Source organism: Nuphar pumila, chromosome 15 (genome assembly GCF_984573655.1).
Source record: "Nuphar pumila chromosome 15, dmNupPumi1.hap1.1, whole genome shotgun sequence".
Taxonomy (NCBI): domain Eukaryota; kingdom Viridiplantae; phylum Streptophyta; class Magnoliopsida; order Nymphaeales; family Nymphaeaceae; genus Nuphar; species Nuphar pumila.
The window spans coordinates 29241376-29266406 of NC_143263.1; the positions used below are offsets into that span (position 1 = coordinate 29241376).

The 25031-nt window shown below is 38.0% G+C and overlaps 1 protein-coding gene and 1 pseudogene across 2 annotated transcripts in view; one reads left to right on the forward strand and one right to left on the reverse strand.

Moving 5' to 3' along the window:
• Positions 1-13227, forward strand: part of LOC149814962 (protein NUCLEAR FUSION DEFECTIVE 4-like) — an 87641-nt pseudogene extending 74414 nt beyond the window's left edge. Inside the window, exon 3 of the transcript XR_016428124.1 lies at positions 12667-13227. The product of XR_016428124.1 is annotated as a protein NUCLEAR FUSION DEFECTIVE 4-like (transcript). The remainder of the gene's footprint in view (positions 1-12666) is intronic.
• A 274-nt stretch (positions 13228-13501) lies between these two features.
• Positions 13502-24325, reverse strand: LOC149814964 (senescence-induced receptor-like serine/threonine-protein kinase). Its single transcript, XM_089990449.1, has 13 exons — positions 24022-24325; positions 22559-23093; positions 21165-21640; positions 20817-20955; positions 20618-20689; positions 20465-20536; positions 19424-19504; positions 18679-18965; positions 16313-16815; positions 16104-16230; positions 14838-14906; positions 14556-14748; positions 13502-14070 (listed from the first exon to the last, which is right to left on the reverse strand). Exons 2-13 carry the CDS (start codon positions 22948-22950, stop codon positions 13680-13682), a joined length of 2802 nt encoding a protein of 933 aa, XP_089846575.1. The 5' UTR covers positions 22951-23093; positions 24022-24325; the 3' UTR covers positions 13502-13679.
• Between the last annotated feature and the right edge of the window lie 706 nt (positions 24326-25031).

Here is a 25031-nt window from a genome sequence, read left to right on the forward strand (position 1 = left end):
GACTGCAGCAAAAAAAGCATCTGGCAGAATAGATGATCCACTACAGCGGAAGGGCCATGACCCTATTACTATCAAAAGAGATTATTGAGAGGGAATGTGCGACAAGTGGGCGGGGGATGCATTTCGAAATAGCTCTACGAAGGCTGCACAAAATTGAGCAAAAATGCCTGGAGCCCATCTACACATAGGTGGATCTAAGACTTTTGGGCGCCACCTGAAGAAAATGGTAACTCATCAATATATAATATCAATTTTATAAGTATTGTTGCAAACCTGTTAACTAAATCTTTTATCATTTAACTTTGTAGGAAGCAAAAAAAGGAGACATTGTACCATATAAGGATGTGTTTGTTGAAACACATAAACAAAAGACCACGGGAGACATCGTATCAGAGAAGGCGAGAACGACAATGGTAGGTATTTATTCTATTAATAATCATTGCAATATACTAGTTATCATAAATATTGTAATTCTTAATTATTAATGCATACTGTAAACATTATTTTGTAAGAGGCATATGAGCAAAAGATGGGAGAGCGATATGGCGATGACTCTACTCAGCATCCATCATTTGATCCTGCAACATGGTTTACTGCAGCAGGTGAACCCAAAAAGGGTCGTGTGTTCGGGTTTGGGAGTAATATGAACACCTTACATGTCATTGCTTCATCCAGTCACGACTCACAGACTTCTTCTGTCGACATAAGCTTCAAGCAACATCCTATTTTTTCCGGTGATGATATACGCTAGATCGCTAAGGACACAATAAGTGACTACTTCCATGAAACCATCGCCGACGTTCTCCGATCTGAGTTCAACCATTTTTTGCTGAACAGGGGAACTTCGATTGCAGGTGCCTCTCAGGTATGAAAGTTTCATGCAATATATTGCATGTCGTTAGATTTCATGTAACTTTGATTGCCTTAACTTAGGTGCATTGGATATAATTTATTTCAGTATATTTTGTATATCAGTACTGACCTTTTATATAATATTTTAGTATAATATTTTTACTGCCTTAAAACACATATGAGCATGATAGAATCACATATACAACTTTTTGCCTGCCTTAAAGCACATATGAGCATGGTAGAATCACATATAGAGTTTTTCTGACTGCCTTAGAACACATATGAGCATGATATACTCACATATAGAGTCTTTTTATTGCCTTAGAACACATATCATTCATGATAGAATCATATATAGAGTTTTTTGCCTGCCTTAGAGCGCATATCATTCATGATAGAATCACATATAGAGTTTTTTGCCTGCCTTAGAGCACATATGAGCATGATAGAATCACATATACATTTTTTTGACTGCCTTAGAACACATATGAGCATGCTATAATCACATATTCAGTTTTTTGACTGCCTTAGAACATATATGAGCATGATAGAATCACATATAGAGTTTTTCTGACTGCCTTAGAACACATATGAGCATGGTAGAATCACATATAGGGTTTTTCTGACTGCCTTAGAACACATACGAGCATGATAGAATCACATATAAAGTTTTTTGCCTGCCTTAGAGCACATATGAGCATGATAGAATCACATATTCAGTTTTTTGACTGCCTTAGAACACATATGAGCATGCTATAATTACATACTCAATTTTTTGACTGCCTTAGAACACATATGAGCATGCTATAATCACATATAGAGTTTTTTGCCTGCCTTAGAGCACATATGAGCATGATAGAATCACATATACATTTTTTTGATTGCCTTAGAACACATATGAGCATGCTAGAATCACATATACAACTTTTTGCCTGCCTTAGAGCACATATGAGCATGGTAAAAGCGCATATAGAGTTTTTCTGACTGCCTTAGAACACATATGAGCATGATAGAATCACATATAAAGTTTTTTTGACTGCTTTAGAACACATATGAGCATGCTATAATCACATATTTAGTTTTTTGACTGCCTTAGAACACATATGAGCATGCTATAATCACATATTCAATTTTTTGACTGCCTTAGAATACATATGAGCATGATAAAATCACATATACAGCTTTTTGTCTGCCTTAGAGCACATATGAGCATGATAGAATCACATACAAAGTTTTTCTAACTGCCTTAGAACACATATGAGCATGCTATAATCATATATTCAGTTTTTTGACTGCCTTAGAACACATATCATTCATGATAGAATCACATATAGAGTTTTTTGCCTGCCTTAGAGCACATATGAGCATGATAGAATCACATATAGAGTTTTTTTTTATTTCAATATATTTTGTTTATCAATACTAACATTTCTTTTCTTATGTAGGTTGCTGGCAATAATCAGCGTAGCGGAGCTGAAAGGACAGATCAAGGCAATGAACAAGAAGACGCACAAAATCTTGGCGATGATTAGATTAATGTGATGAATTTATTGTACTTTTTTTTTCGAAAATGTAGTTGTTGAATTGTAAATAATTAAAACTTGTGAATTTTAAAGTGGAATGATTAATTGTTTTAGTTTCCTTTTATATGTAATTTTATGTGTACTTTGTTTTTTATTCACAGGAAATATAAATTATATAGGAAATATAAATTGTAGCGCAAGAAATTTTTCTCGATATTTAATTTTCAAATATTTTTTTTTTATTTTTTTTCCTTGTTTGCGACGGATATATCCGTCGCTAGATGTGTAAGTTAGCGACGGATTAGCGACGCCTGTAAATCCGTCGCCAAATTGAGGTCGCCGTTTAGTAACGACGGCTTTGCGATGGACGTTGTCGTTCGTTATTCCGTCACAACTTAGCGACGTAACTGGCGACGAATATATGTCGTCGCTTATTAGCGTCAAAAAAATTGCGATATAAGAGATCCGTCGCTAATCCATCGTTAATCTGTCGCTAAGTCGGTTAGCGACGGAATTAAGTCATCGCTAATCCACTAATTTGTTGTAGTGGAATAAGACAAATAAATGATAACAAATTTAAGTATAGAATCTCATAAATTTTACATGAATGAAGAAAATAAAATATTTAATTTAAGTTTCTCTTTAATTATCTCGCATGCACTCGTAGGCTAAGGAAGAGAACATTCGAGGGTTTATTATGCTTAGTGTTTTATTAACCTAAATGTCTAACTAAAACTGAAAACCTAAAGGAGCAATTTAATAACCGAGAGAACCTCTCGAAGGCAGAAAAAAATATGATGCATCCTAACTTCTGCAGAAGAACTTGAATCTACCGCCATGTCAAATTGGTGGTCCGAGTCTCCTAACTCTGAGGTTTGAGGACTGAGAACCAATGAGCCATTGTCATTCGAAGTTAAATAACAAATATCTCCAGAATTGTGTACCACCTACCCTCTCCAAGGTAAGCCCGAGTCTGAGTGGTTTGCTTATCATATTAATTTTGTTACCCAACTTTTCAGGGTTTTCCCTGATTTGAACCCAATAACTTAATATTGCAGGTACTCACATATGAAATGAATCATACCACCATGGTATAGTAAGCCTAGAGGTTTCTACCTTAAGTAGGTATGTTGTTAATTATTAAGTTATTTATTTAATCTCACCCAATATGCTCCGGTACCTTCAAACCCGACGAGCACAAGTGCCCCGATACATTTAAACCAGTCAGGCAAAATATAAAATTTATTTATACTTGTATTAACATTATAAACTCGAGGGCCAATGCAAAACCCTCTATTCCTTGGATTGGCAACCCATGTGCCAACATCAAATCGACCATAGGCTCGGTTATATAACCATTCTTTGGGAATTGTAAGTAAGTTACTTTTCTAGTTAATCACCTAAAGGTAATTGTAACACTTCATACCTATAGTCATTTCATAAGGCACAATTCTAATATCACTTAACCTTAGACTTAGCACTTTATCGGAGCAAGACACATACAGTCAGTCCTTTGCATTAAAGTGTTTACAAACAAAATGTTACTATTGGTATATGTACAGTTTACAAGTTTTATACACAAGAACTTAAAGTACTCCACTGTACATTTTATATATAATTAAAATTTATGTAAGGTTGTTGGCACAAACTTTTAAAAGAAGACCTTACATGTAAGGATATCATCCTTGAAATTTTTTTCAGCAGTTTGTTGTTATTACTTAGTGACAATTTCAGAGGAACACATGTAGTTCGCACATATTGTGATGTAGATTATATTTACTATATCATTTCTCATCTTGAGTGTTTCATCAAACTGAGCAGAACAAAAGTGAGCAGAATATTCACCAAACTCTACTTTAAAACTAAAAGAATCTAATTCAGCAGACATAGATTTTTAATCACGGATTTTAATATTACATGCACAAAATTTTATAACTATGCAGTCAACAATTTCTATCATTGCTCTAATTGCAGAAATTTTGTTGCTATAAATGAACTCAATATAGAAAGTTAATATCTGTTATTGGACTTAAAACAAAATGTCTTTCTGCATTTATTATACATAGAAATTCATTCACTGAAGTTAAGGCAAAGGTGTTGAGTAGCAAGACATAAGGTTCACTCTAATTTGAAGTAATTCAGGAAGCATACAAATATGGACTTTTGTTTATGACTCTGCACAAAAATTGTTGTATACATTCATTCCAAAATTCCTGTTTAACATGCTTGTATATGTTGTTGTGTATGACAAAGTTCAATATATAGTTAAAATAATTTTTGTGCACCTAAACCGAGCATACCTATCATCAGCAAAAGATATTTAGTTTCTAAGCGTTTGATTTCAGTACACTTGTAATTTGACAAAAATAAATTTTAGTGTGACCAACTTTCTGCATATTGAAACAAGAATTTGATGTGCCTACGGAGTAGTGCAATACGGTATTCAAGACTTCAGCGAAAGAGAAACAAAAGAAAATATAAATATCTAAAGCAATAGTAATTCATATTAGGTATAATCTGATTGAATTAACCTCACTTTTTACAGGAAAACAATCCTGCGATTAGAAAGGAATAACCAAGGCTAGTACCCAAGTATGCAGTTTAATTAAAATGCTAAAAAAACATATACATATACCAGTTCATATTAATAGGAAATAACGTTCAAGAAAAATTGAAAAAAATGATGTTACTACAAGGTTTGTTGTCATCACAATTCCCTCGACATGAGACATAGAAAGAAAGGCATACATTCAAAACTGCTAAATCAACTTATGTTAAAATTTGGGAAAAGTAATTGATGTAGGTTCATAACAGAATTCTTTTCAGTCTTTAAATGAAATTACAACCTCTATTTTATTATCTCAAGCATTGCATTTATCAAGGAATAAATGCAGCCCCATCAAATTGCATATCATGTTATCAACAAAAATTAAAGCTAATAGAATACAAATTTTACCCATAGATTTAGTCCATTTTGTGATTAACAACAAATTTAATGCCTAATCTGATTAGAGATTCTCAGGTTTCCCTTAATAAAAACACATTTATCTCTAAATTAAACAGATCAAACACCCAACCCAATCCCAAATGAGTCGGGTGATGATAAATGGTTGAACGGTCTATCAAAATCATTATAGTAGGCCAATTAGCATTTTCAGAGAAGATTACCGTAATCTAGTTCCACGCATAACCAAATTTGCCAAAGAAACTCTCTGGTGTTGATTTGCCATTGTATAATCCTTGAAAAAAAGCACAAAACAAAAATCATAGAGACCCTATCTTGATTGGGTGCGGTGAATCGAGTCTTCCCCTATTATTGCAATGAAAACGTGAAACTTCTTCTTTTGTACCGAGCAAGAGAGAGAGAGAGAGGAATAACCATTGGGAGAGGGAGAGGGAGAGGGAGAGGGAGAGGGAGAGGGAGCTTTTAATTAAGGGTTGCGTGAGAGAGGATTGGGGAAAGAAAATGGGGAAGACGAGAGGGGTCGTAGGAGAGAGCTGGGTCGGTTTTTCCTCCTTTTCTCTCCACTCAGCGTGAATAGACCCCTCCCCTCTTTCATGTTTTCCCTTTTCTTTTTAAGTAAAACCTTTTTTTAGGGTTAACATGTCTTACTTTTTTTTGTTTTTCACGCACTTCATTTTTAATGTATTTCACTTTTCTTTTTCATTGCTAACATATTCACATGATTAGGGTTTAACCCTAATCCCACTTATAAGTGACACACATTAATTTCTCTATATATTTTTTCAAATGGACCATGCAATAATGTGTGCTAGTGTGATATAGATCTACAATCCAATACGTTCATGGATCCATATTAGCTATCCAGATCCGCCCAAAGATCCAAAGCTTTAATATTATATTACACAGATTTAAAACTTCTGGTATGGATCCAAATAAATGACTATGGATCCAAAATAAAAATTAAAATTGGACCCTTACCATTTCAATGTAAAATTTACATTAAGACATCAAAATTCCGATGTCAAAGATCCAAATAAGGTATTTTGGATCCAGTTTTTTAGGGTACTAATTTTGGGATTTAAACATTCGGTAAACTATTATGAATCCAAATACAATGCTATGAATTCCATATAAAAAAATTCCTTCCAAGACTCAATTTAAAATTCATGGATCCACTTAATACACTTTGGAACCAATATCAAGTCTACTATGATATCGAGGATCCGATATTAAGGATCCGAACCATTAAATGAAATCTATTATTAGATATCCAATTAAAATATTCAGGATCCAGTATCGAAGATTCAAATAGGATATCCAGTATCCAATATTGAAGATTCAAATAGGATATCTAGGATCCAAATAAGAATAAAAGACAAAACAATGAGAATATCATCATACCAACTTGTGAACATGAAATTCAAGTTTAATTTGGCGATAAAATTTTACAAGTGTCACACAAAGTCTAGCTCTTACCTAGAAACCTGGACCGAACCTAGACCCATTTGGGTTCTGGGTCTAGGTCTGACTCAAACAAACTGGACCCAAGATCTAGGTCTAACCCGAATCTTTTCTGGGCCAGGTCTAGATTTTGATCCTAGTCGTGGATCCGGATTCACCGTAGATATATTATGGATCGGATCTAGATTTGGATCGGGCTGTGGACCAGATTCAACTTAAGTGTTGTTTGGATCGGGTTTGGATCTAAATCAATTTGATGATCTGGATCCTACCCAGGCCCATTTGAGGTTTTGAGTCCGTGTCTGATCCAGACAGTCCAAATCCAATCTTCAAATCAGACCTGGATATAGATTTGGACTGGGTCAAGGATCCAGATCTAACAAGAATACTTTGTGAATCAGATTCAGATCTGAATCGATTCGACGACCCAGATCATGTTTGGACTAGGTCTAGTTCTGGATCAGTTTGTGAATTCAAATTTGATCTAGATCCAGATCGGGTCTGCATCATGGGGTTCCAACTTAGGACCTGGTCATAAATAGGTCTACATCCAGACTCGATCTGAACCTAGGGGACTGACCTGAGATCAACTGAAACAGGATCTGAATCCAGATTGAATTGAATCGGGTCCAAAATAAGGACCATGTACTATTTACACCTGAACCGGTTCTATAATCGATACTGAGCGTTTCGAGACTGGTTCAGAGCCCCTTTTGATCGGTTCTTATCAAATTTTCACCAATTCTTCAATATAGAACCCTGTTTTCATGAATCAGTAAAGGAAAAAGGATTTTCTCATTCAGTTTTAAGGGTTATAGGCTTTTGTACATGTTTTAGATCGGTTTAGGTTCTTAGTCAATCGGTTTGAAGCCATTTCAGACTAGTTCAGAGCATTTTTAAAATGATTCCAACATGTGGACCTCGAGTTTTACCCAAAAGAACATATTTTTGTTATTTTTCATGCTTTATAGGTGTTTATTATCATGAAAGCATGACTTTTTACATGCATTTGATGTTATTTAAGTTATGTATGATATTTAAGTATGAATTATGATTAAATTCATGATATATATGATGTGTTTTCATCAAAATTTGTATATGCATATAAGTTAAAGCATGAACCTATATTTTTTTATGATATAATACATATTTCATCATCAATATGCATGCATTATCATGTGTGTATGAGCATGCTCATAATACGAATATGTTTGCGGTAAAAGACCTCGATCACCTGACTCATGCAATCACCAAAGTGATATGAGTTATGTTAATTGAGAATTTTTTGGACCGTGTTAAGATTTAGTATTATGATTGTGTGTGACTTTATGAATCAATGATTATACCAAAAGGTAGGTCATTGTATTCCAAATCCATATAAGGCGTAATAGTAGATATGTATATCAGCCCATGAAGCATGTTCGTACCTAAAGGTACAATGCTGAATTCCCTCTTGTTACATATGGAGAATAGAACAACCGCTCTGAAGATTGTTTATGAGAAGTGGGAGCACTTAGAAAGATGTTTATGAGAAGTGAGAGTGCTCAAATAATCTTAGCATATTGGTTTTGCAATAGCGAGCGACTAAGAATATTTGAGGTGTCCTCTCTCTCTATGGGATAGTGAAGGAATTTCTAAAAGCCATTGGAGCGGAAATTATTGATCTTTACAAGATTTTATCTCAGGTCATATGGATTAAAAGCTTCATTATGGATCTTGATAAAGTGGACTCTATTGGGAGGTCACTAAAGATCTTATATGATAATGAAGTTATCATATCTTTCTTGAATAACAACAAAAGCTCAACCTTGTGTCGACACATAGAGTTAAAGTACTTTATTATTAAAGAAAGTACTAAGAATAATCTAATATGTATTGATACTATTGGCATAAAGGAAATGACTGCAGTTCCCATTTCTAAAGGGCTAGCACCATGATTATATTCTCAACATGTAAAAGAGACGAGTTTGTTTGATTTCTTCTAATATATGGCAATATATTATGGTTATATGTGATCACATTTGTGAACCTAAATTGATTATCTATGGTTTTATGTATTATTGATTCTGCATAAATGATCTCTTATTTGGGTCGAGAGAATAATAGAATAACAATGTTAAAGGGCCAATATAATGAGTTAGAGACCAACCTATTCATAAAAATAATTTTAACATGCTAAAACACTGAAAATGAATTATATTATAGTGCATGAAAATATAATTTTTCATAAAGAAGTGTTTATCTCCATCGCTCGTATAATTCATTTTTGTGATACAGGATAGCATGTGAACCCACATAAAAATTGAATCGAGACAACAATAAAACCTTGATGAAGTATTTTTCCATGTCAATGGGTTAAGTGGTAGAATATTGGAATATAGATCATATCTAACCTGATGTGACCCGATTTGACATGGGTACATCATGAGATAACATGACTCATGAGAGTACTAGGTAGTTAATGCAATTGCCCATGCGGGATAACCACTGATTGTGGTAACCTCCCACTACAGGCTTCTCTCAAAAGTCTATAAAGAGGCATGGTTGCTTAATGAGAATAACGAAGGTGTAACACCCTGATCTGGGACTTTGGAAGTTTGAGTTCAGTTGGTATTACTTCCTAGAAGAAAAGAGTACAGAGTTCACACAGAGAAACATGACTAAAATTTTATTTTTTCATTATCATTCAATAACTCACTTTTTTTTCATAATGTTCATCATTCATAACAAAAGAAAATAACAAATACATTATTGTTTAATGATATGAAAGGAAAAAGTTCTAAATACTTCGTCGAAGAAGAAGTCGATCAAGTCCTGCATGTACTAGTGTACCTAAAACCTACAGTTGTAATTAAATAGGAAGGTGAATCTACAACTCAGTAAGAAATAATTATAAGCAAATCAATACTTAAACTTTGTAGTGGGTTCTAAGCCCCTAGTCTCAGTTTAGTTTTCGACACACCACACAAGTTTGTATGTTTTAATTAACCCCCCCCCCCCCCATCACCCTCTTAAACACTCTGATCACACCAAACTAATCTTATGTCAGCTATACCGGTCATAGCCATATCAACCCATATAGAATACCCCAATTCTATATGTTGGCCAAACATTGAACCATACACTCTCATTGGTCTCCGGACCACTAGGCACTGTAGTGAAACAAGAAGGGGACTCCACTGGGAGGTCAGGCTCAATCTCAATCTTGGTATGGTTCATTCTACATTCTAACCATGATAGTTCTCAACAATCCATGGTCCTCTAGAGTCCTCAAACACTGTATGAGTCTAACCCTAAGTCATAGGTTAAGTTTAACATATAGACCCATATTCTCAAACTCGTATTGCACTTGTTTTCTTACAAGTGACATGGTGAAATGATCACGAAAGATCTCATTCTTTAATCTCATGATAACATTAGGACTCACACTAAGCACACAATGATATAAGGTCTCCACATCGTTAAATCACCGGTGGCACACTCTCCATGGTGACTGCACTCTTGCCGCGAACTAGGTAGCTATTACCACAGGTTGTCACTTTCGAGATTTAAGGGGTTATGCATGTCAATCTCAATATATACATGCATATAGCATGAATAGACTAATTGAAACTCCAATCTAAAGACATTCTCATCACAATGCATGTTATTATCAATTATATTTACATGCTATCACAAACATAATATTTGTCTAATATACATGATATACCATAATTAATATGTATATCACAACTCATATGTGTATGCAATCATCTCAGAATACCATGTATGGTCATTTCAAAGCATATCATATTCTCACTCAAAAGTTATTATGCTAATTCACGATATTATAATAACATGCAACATAAAAATGTTTATTCACATCTAAAATTATTTATAATATCTCTTACCTCAAATACGAATACGATGCTTTAGTCGCAATCGAGTCTCAAGATGTTTTAGCAGTAGAATCTGGTCATTAAATAAGCACATTTGCATTAATGTACAAAACCTCTTATCTTTTTAAATAAAATTACTAAAATACCTTTTTCGAATTGACTCGAGAGACCTCAATTTTTGCATCACTAATTTGACTAAAATTAGTAGATAAGCAGATTTCCTTCTACGATACGAGTCCAACACACCAAACCTCACTCAATTCTGAGTTTAGTGTGCAAAGTTATGTCAATTTCACTAAAATGGATTTTGGATAATTTATAGGGGCATTTTAGTCATTTTAAATTATTTTCATAATTCAGACGAAACTCATAGTTCGATCGAGATCCACTTCTGATCTAAATCTAAAACTATCTAATTGGATCCAGGCCTATTACTAGTCCGTATTCAAAATTGTCTGATTCGATGAACCACTTTGACTAAAAATATTATTTATTCACTTATTATTATTATTTTTATAAATACATAACCCCACGGTTCGATCTAGGTCGCACTAGGGGTGACAATCATGTCGGGTTGGCGGGTCGACCCGACGGGTTGGCAGGTCAGCATACCTCAACCCGAACCCGACCCGTTTATTAAACGGGTCGGTTGTGGCAAACACGAACCCGACCCGTTTAATAAACGGGTAACCCGACACGACCCGCCAACCCATTTAATAAATGGGTTGGGTCAGGTAAACGGGTTTGCAGGTTCGCGGGTCGGTTTGGTGGGTTGACAGGTCGGGTTGGTAGACGGGTTGGCGGGTCGGGTTGGCGGGTTGACCCACCCGCCTAACCCATTTATTAAACGGGTCAGCCGGGTTGGCAGGTTGACATACCCCTAACACGAACCCGACCCGTTTAATAAATGGGTTAGGCGGGTCGACCCGTTTATTAAACGGGTTCATTTTTTCCAAACCCAAACCCGCCTAAGAGGCGGGTTGGCGGGTCGTGTCAGGTTTTGCCACCCCTAGGTCTTACCCAGGCCGAACCAGACAACTCCTCTTTTTTTTTTATTCACTGGCTTGGCTCGGTCTGGGCACGAGCCAGACTGACAGATTCGGTCCGGGTCGCGCCCAGACCCACCCGGTTCGGTCCAGGTCGCACCCGGACCGACCCAGTCCCCCGAAAAAAACCCTAACAGCGGGGGGACGAAAGGGCCTCACCCCTTCCGTCTCCCCTTCATCTCTGTCAGAGCGGGGCCGGCCGTCGGACCCGGCCCTCTCTATCCCTTTTTGCGGCAGAGGGGCCGGCCCCCTCCTCTCTCTTTCTCTCTCTCTCTCTCACACACACACACAGTCCCCTCCCCCTTTTTTTTCTGCAACACTCGCCGGCAGCCATGGCTGCCGGCCCTCAACCCGCCGAAGACGAAGAAGATGAAAAGAAGGAGGAGGAGGACGATTACCTTGCCGTCGCCGGTAATCCCTCTGTTTTTTTTTTCAGCGCCCTTCTCCCTCTTACGCTCTCTCTCTCTGGTTTGTCTGTGGGGGAAGGAGGCGCACCGTGAGGGCTAAATAGCCCTCACCCCCGACGAAGGCAGTGCCCCCCCTCCCCCCCCCCCACCCACCACACACACACACACACACACACATACACACACACACACACACACACACACACACACACACACACACACACACACCACTCACCCACCCACACACACCGCCTAGCCCCGTTTGGACTGGGGATGGAGGCGGGGATGGAAGGTAGGATTTTGAGACGGGGCGGGGGTGGAGACCTTGTCCCCTGCCACGGTCCACTGCCATCCCTAATCTTCGGCTTCTTCGGGATGGTTTCGGGTTTGGTCTCGGAACACTTTATCCAGAAATCAGCAACACCAAGACCTCTGTGGAATGCAGCTTCTCGGATTCTGGCTACGTGATCATGGCCATGTCATTGCCCGGATCCCTCTACATTGTGTCGATCGTGGGGGGGATATGTTATGGTTTTCGGATTGCCGTCTCGGTTCTGACTGCCTCTGAGCTCTTTGGCCTCAAATACTATGGTCTCATCTACAACATCCTCATACCCAATCTCCCACTTGCTTCCTTCTTATTCTCGGGTCTTCTAGCAGGGATCCTTTATGATGCTCAGGCAACCCCAGAGCCCGAAGGCTTCAACACCTGCGTCGGAGCTCATTGCTACCGGATCGTATTCTTGATTGTGGCTGTAGCTTGTGCCATTGGGTTCGGGTTGGATCTTTTGCTTTCTTTCAGGATGAAGGAAGTTTACAGAAAAATACCGACAACCAAGAATGCCAGAAGCGAAACAAAAAATGCTTCTACCAAGAGCTAAAGTAGCTTATTCGCGAGGTGGTGATTCTTTTAGATCATGATATGGTGTGATATCTTCTGTTTTTTCTTTTCTCTTTGAGAGCCAAGAACAATGAGATCATGATCCGCTGTATTATTATTTCTTGTACGGAAGTGTTTTTCAAACAAAATATATCATAACTGTACGAAAGGAATGTGGTTATTTGAGACTATATGGATGGTGCATTAATTTTTCATGATAGTTGCATGAGTCTTGAATTACTTGGTAGGAGCCAAATGTTTGTAAACTTATGGCTTAACAAATTTTCACATCTTTTACCAAAAAAAGAAAGAAAGAAAATTTTGAGTCCTTGCGCTGTTTAGTTTCAAACTTTTGATTCTTCTATGTTTAGAAATTTTTTGTTTTATGCATCCAGAATGCTTGCTTTCTTGAAGGAATGTGTTTGGTGGGAGCTCCTGGAATTTGAAGCATGGAAAATTCAAACTGTGAAGGAACTCTCTGGTAGAAGATTACACGCTCAATCACCTTTGCAGGGTTTCATTGATGCCAATACATGTTCTCGAGTGTTTAATTTTAGGAGCAAAAACCTTGGGAGGTTTTTATTTGGGACGACATACCGTACATTTCTGAAATAGTTTGAAATTGAAAGTGGGCTAGACATTTGTAATGGAGGTACAGACGCATAAATTACCTTGGAAGTGGATTAGCTGATGTATGCACTACCGAATTTTCAGATGGTGTACTCACTTCCTTCTGTGAAACTTCCAGCTTCAAAGCTTCTTTCAGAGCATTCACAATCTCAGTCACTGCAGGTCTCTTCTTTGCTTCACGTTCAGTGGCATTCTTAGCTATCTCCGCAACTTCCCATACAGAGTTGATATTGCAGTAACCTTGAATCCTAGGATCAATTATACCCTCTATATCCCCTCTGAAAAGTTTGGGTGTGACCCATTGGACAAGATTAAAGTGTTGTTTGCCTATAGAAAATATTGCAGGCTTCCCTGTTATAAGCTCGAAAAGGACTACACCAAAACTGTAGACATCACTTTTTCTGGTGAGCATTTCCGTATTGTAGTACCTGTGGAAAAACAAACGAGGACGAAAAATTGTTTCTTAGCTAACTCGTGAAATGTTGATATTTTACATGGATGTTCAAGGAAACTATGAAAAGATACATGTGTGCTCCCCTCTATTGATGTAATTCCTTTTCCTCTAGTGCTTTATAGATCATGGAAACATAGTACTGCTCATTGCCAAACAGCATGTTTTGTGTGTGTGTTGAAAGCTTGAAATTATTACTACCGTGGTTCCTTTTTTATATGCTTCCAAAACAGCTATAGAATACTTAGAAGCCAGAATATTGACCTTTCTCATAATTACAAATCTATGCAGGAAACCATTTGAGAAACGTTGATAGGTAAAGAAGTTCTCAATACGTTGATTGTCAGGATTGAGAACTTTGAGGATTCGGACATGTATGATACATAGCTTCCATTTCTTTAAATGTACACTACGGCTATGACATTTAAAATAGGGAGGACAAGTTTTACGAAGAAGTCATACTCAGGATCTATGTAACCAGGTGTTCCAGCAATTTTGGTTGCTCCATGAAGTGTAGACCCATCAACAGTTCCGTTTTTCGACAACCCAAAATCTGCTAATTTTGCTTCTAGTTTTTCATCTAAAAGAATGTTTGTGGACTTAACATCCCTGTGAATGACTATTGGTTTGCAACCAGTATGTAGATATTCCAAACCTGCAGTTAAAACAATTTCATGAAAATTTTTTGGAGAAATAAAAGTCTAAATTAAAGAAACTTTATGCAAAAAAGCTTCAGATTCAAACCTATTGCTGTGCCTAGTGCTATTTGAAGTCGTCGATTCCAGGTAAAGGCTCTGCTCATGTTTGACTTGCCTGGCAAAAAGCATTATTTACTGTAAATGTTCATATCCAGTCAGATGGATTTTTCTTCAAGGTCAAGAATAGAATATGCGGGCATAGTTATACTCAGGATGTGGAAAGATCAAGCATAACAGAGTGGTGGTCATCCTTGGAAAGTACAAATGCTTTGCAAGTGTTCTCCACGAGCTATTTGTTGTCTGTATTTTGCAGACCTTTCCATTAGAAAGCAATAAATATGATGGACCTATTTCTTTTTTCAACATTGGTGATTGGACTATTTGTTTTTTGTTCAGCTAAATGAGTTTAGAAGGTTCTTTTGAGCACTCTTTTAACATTTAGAGGGGTTTTGGATTGTTTAAAGCAGTATTCACTGCATTCTCAATATTGATAAGAAGTTGGTCATATCTTCTCTATAGGGACTTACCCAAGTGCACAAAATGTAGCTTGTCTTTTTCCTAGCATTAATTTTCTAATAGTTGATGTCACAAATTTTCAAGAGTGAGGCAGGCTTCCCCCATCCACTAAAAGTTCTCTATACATAATTTGTGGGTCACATTGAGTGCCTCTGATTTTGCGTCTTTGACAGATTACCTGTGCAAATAAATTTACAAAAGCTAGATTTGCCTCCAAAAAAACGTGGGAACCTCCTAAATATACTGAAATTCTCAAATATATTTTTATGCTGCAATTTTTATCCTTGATATTGAAAACATTTTCTTAATAGTTCCTTAAAGTTACCTGTAGAAGCACAAGTAACTAGGAAAACACTAAAGTTTCTTTGGCCTATTGACCTAAAAATACACTAAAAGTACTGCAGTTAGGACTTTATTTGGATTCAAATGGATCCAAGACAAAAATATTTCTTGCTGCCATCTGTGAAAATTGCTGGCTCTACTCCCAGTCCCATCTACTAGCAGTGGATTTACTGTTTGCTGATTGAAAAACATCATTCCGGGTGTGATTGCTTAATCTCAAGTATCTAAACCAGGTTTGGTTTTATCTTTTACTTTTCTCTTTAACATGTGAAATCTAGGGTTTTCATTTTTTTTTTTTGGATATCTCTTAGGCATTCTTTACTGTCTTCAAGTTTTCATCAAGGAGGAAATTGCAGCACTTTCAACTATTAAGAAGCATCTGTATCTCAGCATTATCATATATCAACAAGCATCTGTATCTCATACTGTATTATGGTTTATTGAGGCATCATACCTGACAGTAGCATGGAGAGATCTCCATTGGCCATGTACTCGGATACAAGGATCAGGTTATTACCTTCTTCACAATACCCGACTAAAGAAACCAAGTTCCTGTGATGGATCCTTAGTAGAATCTCAATCTGTTGAAATTTGTCAAATGTCAAACAACGTATAGCTATGTATTCTTTCCATAAGTTGAATGCATTGATTCTTCATACATACCTCTGCAATGAACTTTTCAGCTTTTGACATTGAATCCTTCATTATCTTGACAGCAAATGCAGAACCATCCATGTAGCCATAATAAACAGTTGAAGACCCTCCATGGCCAATGACCTTTTCAAAGTTATTAGTGATCCTTACAACCTTGTCATAGCTAAAACTCAAAGCAGTTGAACGTACTACTGGGGCTTTACTTTCTGCTCTTGCTGGTGCTTCCTGTGAGTTGTTCTCCTTGTCAAAGTCTATTTCGTGATCATTAGTGATACTAAAAAACTCAATACTGCTAGCATTCAAGGGACTTGAAGCTCCAAGTAAGGGTCTACTCGGTGTTTCAGTTGTGGCTTCTCGTGATTTGTTCTTGTCTGCAGCTTCTATTTTGTGGTTATTAGTGACCCTAAAAAACTCAATATAGCTAGTATTCTGGGCACTTGAAGGTCCTTGTAAGGATCTTGGCTTTTCAGTTGTGGCTTCTCGCAGGTTGTAATGAGCAGCTGATTCTGGAGCTGGGAGCACGAGCAGAAATCACACATCCCACACACAAAATTGAAACACAGATATAGTCTGAAACTTTTCGCTACAAATACTACCAAAAATTAAACGTCACAGAATCATTGCAGAGACTAATGCTAAGCAGGAGATGTTAAGAATGATATATCAAAGATAAGAATGCAGTATGCACAAGAAGTTAACGGTTGGGCTTTACAGCCTACATCACGATTTAAGAGCCTCTTTCATTCATATCTTTTACAATGCTATAAACAAGGTATTAATACAGCTTTACACACCACCAAAGGAGAAGGATAACGGCTAACCGTTAAGGATTTATACAGCTGTTAAAGATAAAGGCATTATGGAAATAAGATATTGCAGATAAGAGGTGAATCAAAACCGATCCCGATAATCATGGCAAGAGAAAACTGACTCCTATCCTCAACAGGAGAAGTACGTTCAGAATATGCGATGCTCATCTGACATAGCTTTTCAGATACAATGCTCGTTCCTGGACTTCACCTGTTTATTATTGGGCTTGGTTGCGGTTCTTTGCTCTGTTGTATCTTGGACTTTCCTATCCTACCTTTTGCTTTAGTTTGAGGATCAATCGATTACTTTCTGTGGAGATAACACCTTTGTAAATAGTCATGCATTTGTAACTTCTTGACACTATTTTAATGAAATTTTGGGACAAAAAGGAAAAAAGAAAAAAGAGAGGGGATCAGGTCAGAGGCACCTCAGACGGTAATCCTGTCATAGGTGCCTTGGATGTCGTTCATTCATGTGATGAACGGCAACCCAAACACCATGGTTGAAAACATCTCTCAGACTGGTCCCACAAAAAAGTTTCAGTGTCATTCATCATATAGATGAACATCTAAAACACAAACAATGAATGGCTCAAAAACAAGAAAAAATGGTGGTGTTTTGGGTTGTATCCAAGGCACCTCTGACGATAATATCCTCAGAGATGCCTCTCACATGGTACAGTCTAAAAAAAAAGTCACTGCATAAAAAATGGATGTCATAACCAAACCCCAAACAGATAATGCGCTCTTCTAAGATAGAGCTTCTGTCAATCAAACGATAGAGAATACTGTCTTAAAGTTTATTGGCATTCAAGAAACAGCTGCTTTGATAGTTGGAAAAGTTGAGATCATCCCAGTCTGACAATATTGCCTATAAGTCTTCAGTATTCTGTGCAGAAATGATGGGTTTTATCTACAACATTATGCACGGGAAAGGATCTTATTTCTGCCACATATATTAAGAACGAGTGATGGATTCAATATGCTATAAAACGCTGATCAATTGGATATAAGTTGCACTAAACTCAGCCTACATAGATCAACCATGCAGCCCTCTTAGAGAAAAAAAAGGATGAGATCCGGAAAAATGAGGTGTATGAAATCTTGCAGCACGACAAGTGGAAGCTGCGATATGAAAGTTTAGAAAGTTGAAGAAGAAACGAGCCAACTTTCCAGATAGTAATCTGAAGTAAAAGAAAAGAAATTTGAATTGGAAAGAAACAAAACAAGCTCAATATTTCTAGCAGATGCCAACACCATCAGTACCTCAACTTCAAGAGAAGGCAATCGAGAATTTGACGTGTAGACGGTTTCGGGGCGAAGGTAAAGCTGTGGTTACTCGAACGGGAGCGTCTCATTCTCTGGATAAGCGTATTAGTTTTGAGTCGGGAGACACGTGGTGAGAGATAAGAATGTGAGGTTCTTCTTCATTGTGAGAGATAAAAGGCTTAAGTTTTCTTCTACCAGTAGGAGAGCACAAAGAGTGGATTCTTGTAAGCAAAAGTGTATATCCTCAAGCTTGAGAACTTGAGAAGAAAGTGTTGTAACACCCTCTTGGAGTTTAAAATTTAAGTTTTGATTTTTTTTTTTGTTTCCGCAAAGGTATGCAACACCAGCATGCAAGCACTAGTTCCATGTTTGGCCATTTGATGTTTGAAAACTTCTTTGAACCAATTGATGCTTCCAAGAACATCCTAAGGCTGTAGCTTAGCATGGGCGCACCTGGTGGCTTTTTGGTCTTCAACTTGATTGTGATTGCCAGAATGCATATCAGGAGGAAAACTATTGCAATGGTGGTAGGCACGATCCAGATCCAACGGTGACTCTTCTTGCTTCCCTTTTGGATACCAAACCTATATCAAATAGTGGTAGATATTTGGTTTAGTCCTTGCACTACAAGAAAACCGTGGATTAGCGACAGACGCTATCCATCACTAAACTGTTTAGCGGATGGATAATGTCCATCACAAATTTCTGGTCTCTAGTTAGCGAAAGAACTGATCTATCGCTACTTTTGTCGCTAATTTGCGATAGATTAGCGATGAAAGTTTTTTCATCGCGAATCCGTCGCTAATTAGTGACAGATTCATGACGGAATTTTTTCGTCGCTAATTCCACAAATCATTCGAATGTTAGCGATGGATAATTTTTTATAGCTAATCCATCGCAAATTTGCGACGAAAAAAATTCGTCGCAAATTTCCGTCGCTAATTAGCATTTTTCTTGTAGTGTTGTATCGAATTAAAGTACTTTGTAGGATGCTTCTTGCTGAAAAATACAAACTATACATGGTCAAGGGAGTTCAGCAAACCTCAATACTAGCAATCCTTTGCTTTGTTTCTCTTGCAAAGCATTTGGAACTGGTCCAGCCAAATAGTTGCTCGACAAATCTCTGCATTCAGCCCATGATTTTTGTAAGTTCCCCGTTGCTTTCAAGGTATTTATTTCAAAACTAGACTTCCACATAAAATTTTAAATGCGATTACCTCCAATTTTCCATGCAACACATTCGAACCAACTATTCTACACTACAGTGCATTAAAATTAACCTGACAATAAGTATAAAACATGTTGATGCAATTCAATATAGCTTACAGCAGGCGAATCGAAAATATGGATTGGAGTTAAATGGGCAGGTCGAGATGTCTCATGGCTGGGTGTCAGAAGATTTGGCAGAGATGAGTTGAATACCAAGTTACCAATAGTTAAGAGTACTGGTTTGTGGAGATGTTATGGCAGGCAAGGCTGAAGAATTGGCATTGGGTGCAGGCTGGTAGTGGAGGGCAAGTTAGATGAGCAGTGAGTCCTTTGTATGCCAAAGCAGCAAGTAAATTTTGTGTTGGGGGAGTCGGTAGTGCGGCCATTTTGATGTTACAACAATAAAAGTATTGGACAGAGGTCAGACAATAGTGGCCATTATCAGCTGTGCAGGTTCTGTAAGTAATCCGTTGAATTTCATCGTAACAGGCTGCTAGTATCAATGGTGGAAGGACTGACAATGCAAGAAAAAGTATATCAAGAACTGGGAAAAAGCCCCTGTTATACTGGGGATTATAGTTTATGCAGTTACATGATTCTGCTCAGTTTTCTGCACTTCTTTTCTTGTTCAATTACAAATGAAACTTGCCCATGAGGGCTCCAAATACCTGGTTAGGTGGCTTATGAGGGCTTTAAAAAGTTCATGCTGCGGTTTGCAGTTGTTGGTTATGTAGTTACCTGATTTTGACATTGGTTATCTCTGTACTGATGACTTGTCACCCGGGTATATCAAGTTTTTGTACCACCAAATAAAGTTGATTACCTTAACAAAAATAAAAAAAGAGAAAAAAGTAAAAACTAGAATTATGCTTACAGTACAGATAGATCTTTTAGATTCTCTAGAAAACCAGGTATTGAACCCTTCAAGTTATTGCCTGACAAATTCCTGAAATGTAAACATGAGAATGGAATTAGTTACAAAACAAACCAAATAGAAAATCACCATTTCATGGTGTGTTATGCTTACAGTGATTTGATCGATGTCAAATTTCCTATGAAATCTGTAATGTAGCCGTCTAGTCCCCAATTAGAAAGATCCCTAAGGAATGGGTGCATGGAATGAGCTACTGATTATTATAAATCATGAACTACCAAAAAAAAAAAAGAAAAGACAGGAAAAAAAAGAATTCTATTGAGGAGAAAGTAGAGAGAGGAATGCCACCCACAGAGTAATTATTCTTGGTGCCGAAGCATTATCATAGTTGCAAGTCAACCCATCCCAAAAGGAATTCTGTGGAAGGCATGGATCACCTCTCCAGTTTCTCTTCAGCTGATAATACTCTTTGATTGCCACCATCGCTTCGACTGCAAATCAAGTGCAAAAAAGCGATCGTATATATTATTGATAGATTTATATTTAGCTTCTATTGCCATCTATGTCATACGGATACTCTGTTTTGATTGCCGTTCCGTATGACATACAAGTCATATTGCATCTGCAGCCGTATCCATGTGACATAGATTGCTATATAAGAAGAAAAGAAAGCATAGTAATTAAGTTTCAAGCCACACACCATCTTGGGGAAAGGTAGAAGATGCCGAAGCACTAACAGCTTTGTAAACCTCGAATGCGTTTAGCAAAGGACCATATGTGGTATTGTCGGCTGGCTGTAGCGACATCAAAAAATGACCTTCGGTCATGGGCTCCGTTGAGTACACCACAATGCTACTGTGGTAGTCAAGAGTAAAAGAATCAAACCATTCCTCTCCGTTTTTCATTATAATGATGCTTCTGTTTTCGTTTTCGGGGTACTGTAACAGCTCTGCAAATGCCAAGAAGATATAGTAACTGGCATTGGGATCAGTTGGCCAAGTTATGTCTATGTGATGGGGTGGATTGAGGGGCTTGTAGACGGCAGTCTGCATTACACGGGAAGGCAATCCAAATCGCAATTTTGTCTCTTCCTTTACTTCCTGAGTTGTGTTGAGTGGGATCCCGTATGCATCATCATCTGGTGTCCATATGCGATCAAATGGATCATCTGGGTACCTGCAGCTCAAACGGATTTCTCTTATCGAGAGAACCATAGTGACATCATGGATTGGAGGTCTAGCTTGCCCAGAAAGTTGGAGCTGTAAGTTAATTTTCTTTAAGTCTGTTCTTCCTGTTTGCCGGCTTGTTCTGACCAATGTCTCAAGGACACAGCGAGATTGTTGCTCTACTGTTAGGCTCTCCCTCAGGCAGTTAAAACCTCTCAGCCACCCCCTTACCCTCCAAGATGATAGAATGAAACGGATTTAACAAGATGGATCGAAGGTCCACATTAGAAGAATTGTAGTGAGAGCCCAAATGTACCAGCTTCTATTCTTATCACCTTGGCACCTCATACCACAAACCTATTGTTTGCACAGGAAACCTGCTGCTTTTGCAAAAGGGCAAAGGATAACTATCTTGGGTATTGAAGTCATGACATCCTTCAACTTGAATGTCTTAAGCCGACCCCACTGGCAAGTGGCAACAGCCCTGCTACTCGTGGTCATGGGTAATGTTTTTGCTCCCTTGAATTGCTTTATAACATACACTTTCAGACACCCCATCACGGATCCGAACTTTTGAAATAAGATGGGTTCCATCATACGTTCAATCCTAACCTTCCAACAGAAGCCGTTGATTGGATGGCTAGGATTGAATGTATGATGGAACCCATACAATTTTAAATGATAAGATCCGTGTTCAAAAGTTCCCAACACCGAGATGTATGAAAAAAAGAAAGAAAAAAACTCGTTTTTTTTTTTTTTGAAAAGGCATGCTTGGGTTAGGCGGACCCCTACCAGAACAACAGCCGCCCCCATACGGCAGAGGGATTCGATCCTGGGCCTTCAGCTTGACACAGGACCCCGCTTAATACATGGGATACCACCTCGGTGGTAAGGAGCTCATCTTTTATCACAGGAATAAGTTGCTCACCTTGTCACGGTGGATGCTCCAACATCTATTCTCATGGTCGTCACAACAGAGAGGGAAAGGTTGGCAGGTGAGAAGATTCCGTCGATACGTCGAACCTCCAGCCCAGAAATGAAAGGTATTCCATTAGCTGTTTTCACAAGGCAGACGCTTACGGCCGTTGAACGAGCCACACCAGTCACCTCAGTCCAAAAAATATGGGACTCATTGTCCAGCTTTACACTATTCCACAAGTCCACACCAAAATAGATGTCAAAACTTGGTGGTGAGCTCAAACCATCGTAGTTGCCATACATGAAAGAGGCACGGACCAGGTACTTGCTCCCCTCATTCATGGGTGATAGATCATAGCAATTCCTCTTGCTATCCGAGAAGGCTCTGACTGTCTGGTACATCCTTGGGACGCTGTTGGCAATGCTAGAATCGACCTGTTTGCTCACCCCATTGTCCGTGTACCCATCATCCGAAGTGTAAACTAGGCCTGTCTCGCTGGTGTAGTTTGAACCCACTTGGAGTCCACAGTCAAGGTTGAGAAACCCTGTCAATTTTTTATCATTTTCGTTCAATTTCTCCAAGTTCCAAGAGCAAAATAATGGTCTACTTAAACTTTATTCTGAGATACGTATATTGTTTTATGGCTGAAAACTTAGGTCTGGACTCTGCCATTCTCTCTCTCTCTCTCTCTCTCTCTCTCTATATATATATATATATATATATATGTGTGTGTGTGTGTGTGTGTGTGTGTGTGTGGTGGGGGTCCCTAGAATATGTTTTACTGGAAATATGTGAACGAGAGTATGAACTAGACATTTTCGATGCTTTTTTGCAAATCCAATCCTGCATATGCATTCTGTGGAACATTTGCTAGGAATTGACTGTTGGATCATGTATTTTTATGAAAAATGTAATTTAAATTTTTACAAAAATATTGGGCCATTGATTTTTAAACTTTAAAATATCTTTCTTATGCATCTTAATGTGATGATCCAAGATTAGGTTTCTATAAAACCAAGCATCTAGATCACATCCATATGTGAAAGTTTATCACCTTTTGTTTTTGGTAAGTATCAGTACAAACTCTAACTTCATAGCAAAACAGCTCACGAAATTTGCGAGGTGGGTATCCAAAAATTCTGGAAGGATCACCCCGGATCGGCTCAAGGGGAGATTTATAATCATACGCTGTAACATTTGTGTTCTTTTAATTGAATTCTGGTAGGGATCTACGTAATCCCAGCTTGCCTTTAAAAAAAAAAAGGTATCAGTCCAAACTGCATTCAGATCTGTATTCAGACTAGGCATCAACTTATGTGAAATTTGGATAATAACTTTTGTACAATTATTCCTCTTCTGCTCGACCTGGTAAACTAATTGATACTGAGATAAACATATGAGACTGAAGATCCACCACGTAAACTCGCTAGCTGTACACCACATCAAACATGTCAAGAGAATTATGAATGTACCTTGTAAAGATGCTGGTTTATAAGGTGAGCCTGGTGGCGACGGTGGTGGTGGAGAGTCTACATGCAGCGGTGGTGGAGACAGAGGTGACTCAGTTGCGTTCGGTGGTGGTGGAGTGTATACATCCGACGGTGGTGGCGAGTCTACGTACAGCGGTGGTGGAGACAGAGGTGACTCAGTTGGGGCCGGTGGTGGTGGAGTGTATACATCCGACGGTGGTGGCGAGTCTACACCCGGTGGTGAATGCGATGGAGCTGGGAACAAGATCTTTTAGTCAATAAACAGACCATTATCATGCCATTTTTGGGTCCCTATTGACCACCACTGCTATTGGTGCTGTTTTGGCAAAGCGAATCAACACCACCCTTAATGCCATCAGTTATGGAGGACAGATGATTGACAAAACACAAAAGATCACAACAGTCCATCACCACCATTCGTTCTGAAATAATGACATCAGCACCTTTGGTGGGCTCCAACAATAAATGATGGTGATTGAAGTGTTGGACGGCGGTGATTTCAAAACACAAAAAGATTAATCTTTTGTCCAATCACTTGCTCGGTCCTCTCACCCATTAGCATCAAATTATGACATCAACACTCAATTTTTCTAAGAGACATCGCGACGGCATCAAGCGGTGGAACCAACTCCACCCGTACAACCCGTTTTTATTTGAATTGGACAAGGCATGTGCTTCTCTCTCTCTCTCTCTCTCTCTCTCTCTCTCTCTCTCTATATATATATATATATATATATATATATATATATATATATATATATATATATATATATATAATGTTGAAAACGAGTTCTCCAAAAAATTTAGGGTAGAAAGGAAAGCTCATGTTTGCAAAACGTTGGTGGACCCACAAAAATGGTTTTTCAAACCAACTTTTTATGGGCGCAGATCAGGTCATGCTGAACAAAAGCGTTTTTGCTCATGCTGACATCGTGGCCGTCTGTTTGCATTTCGATGAATGCCACGTGGTTTTGTTGACTTTTGACCATTTT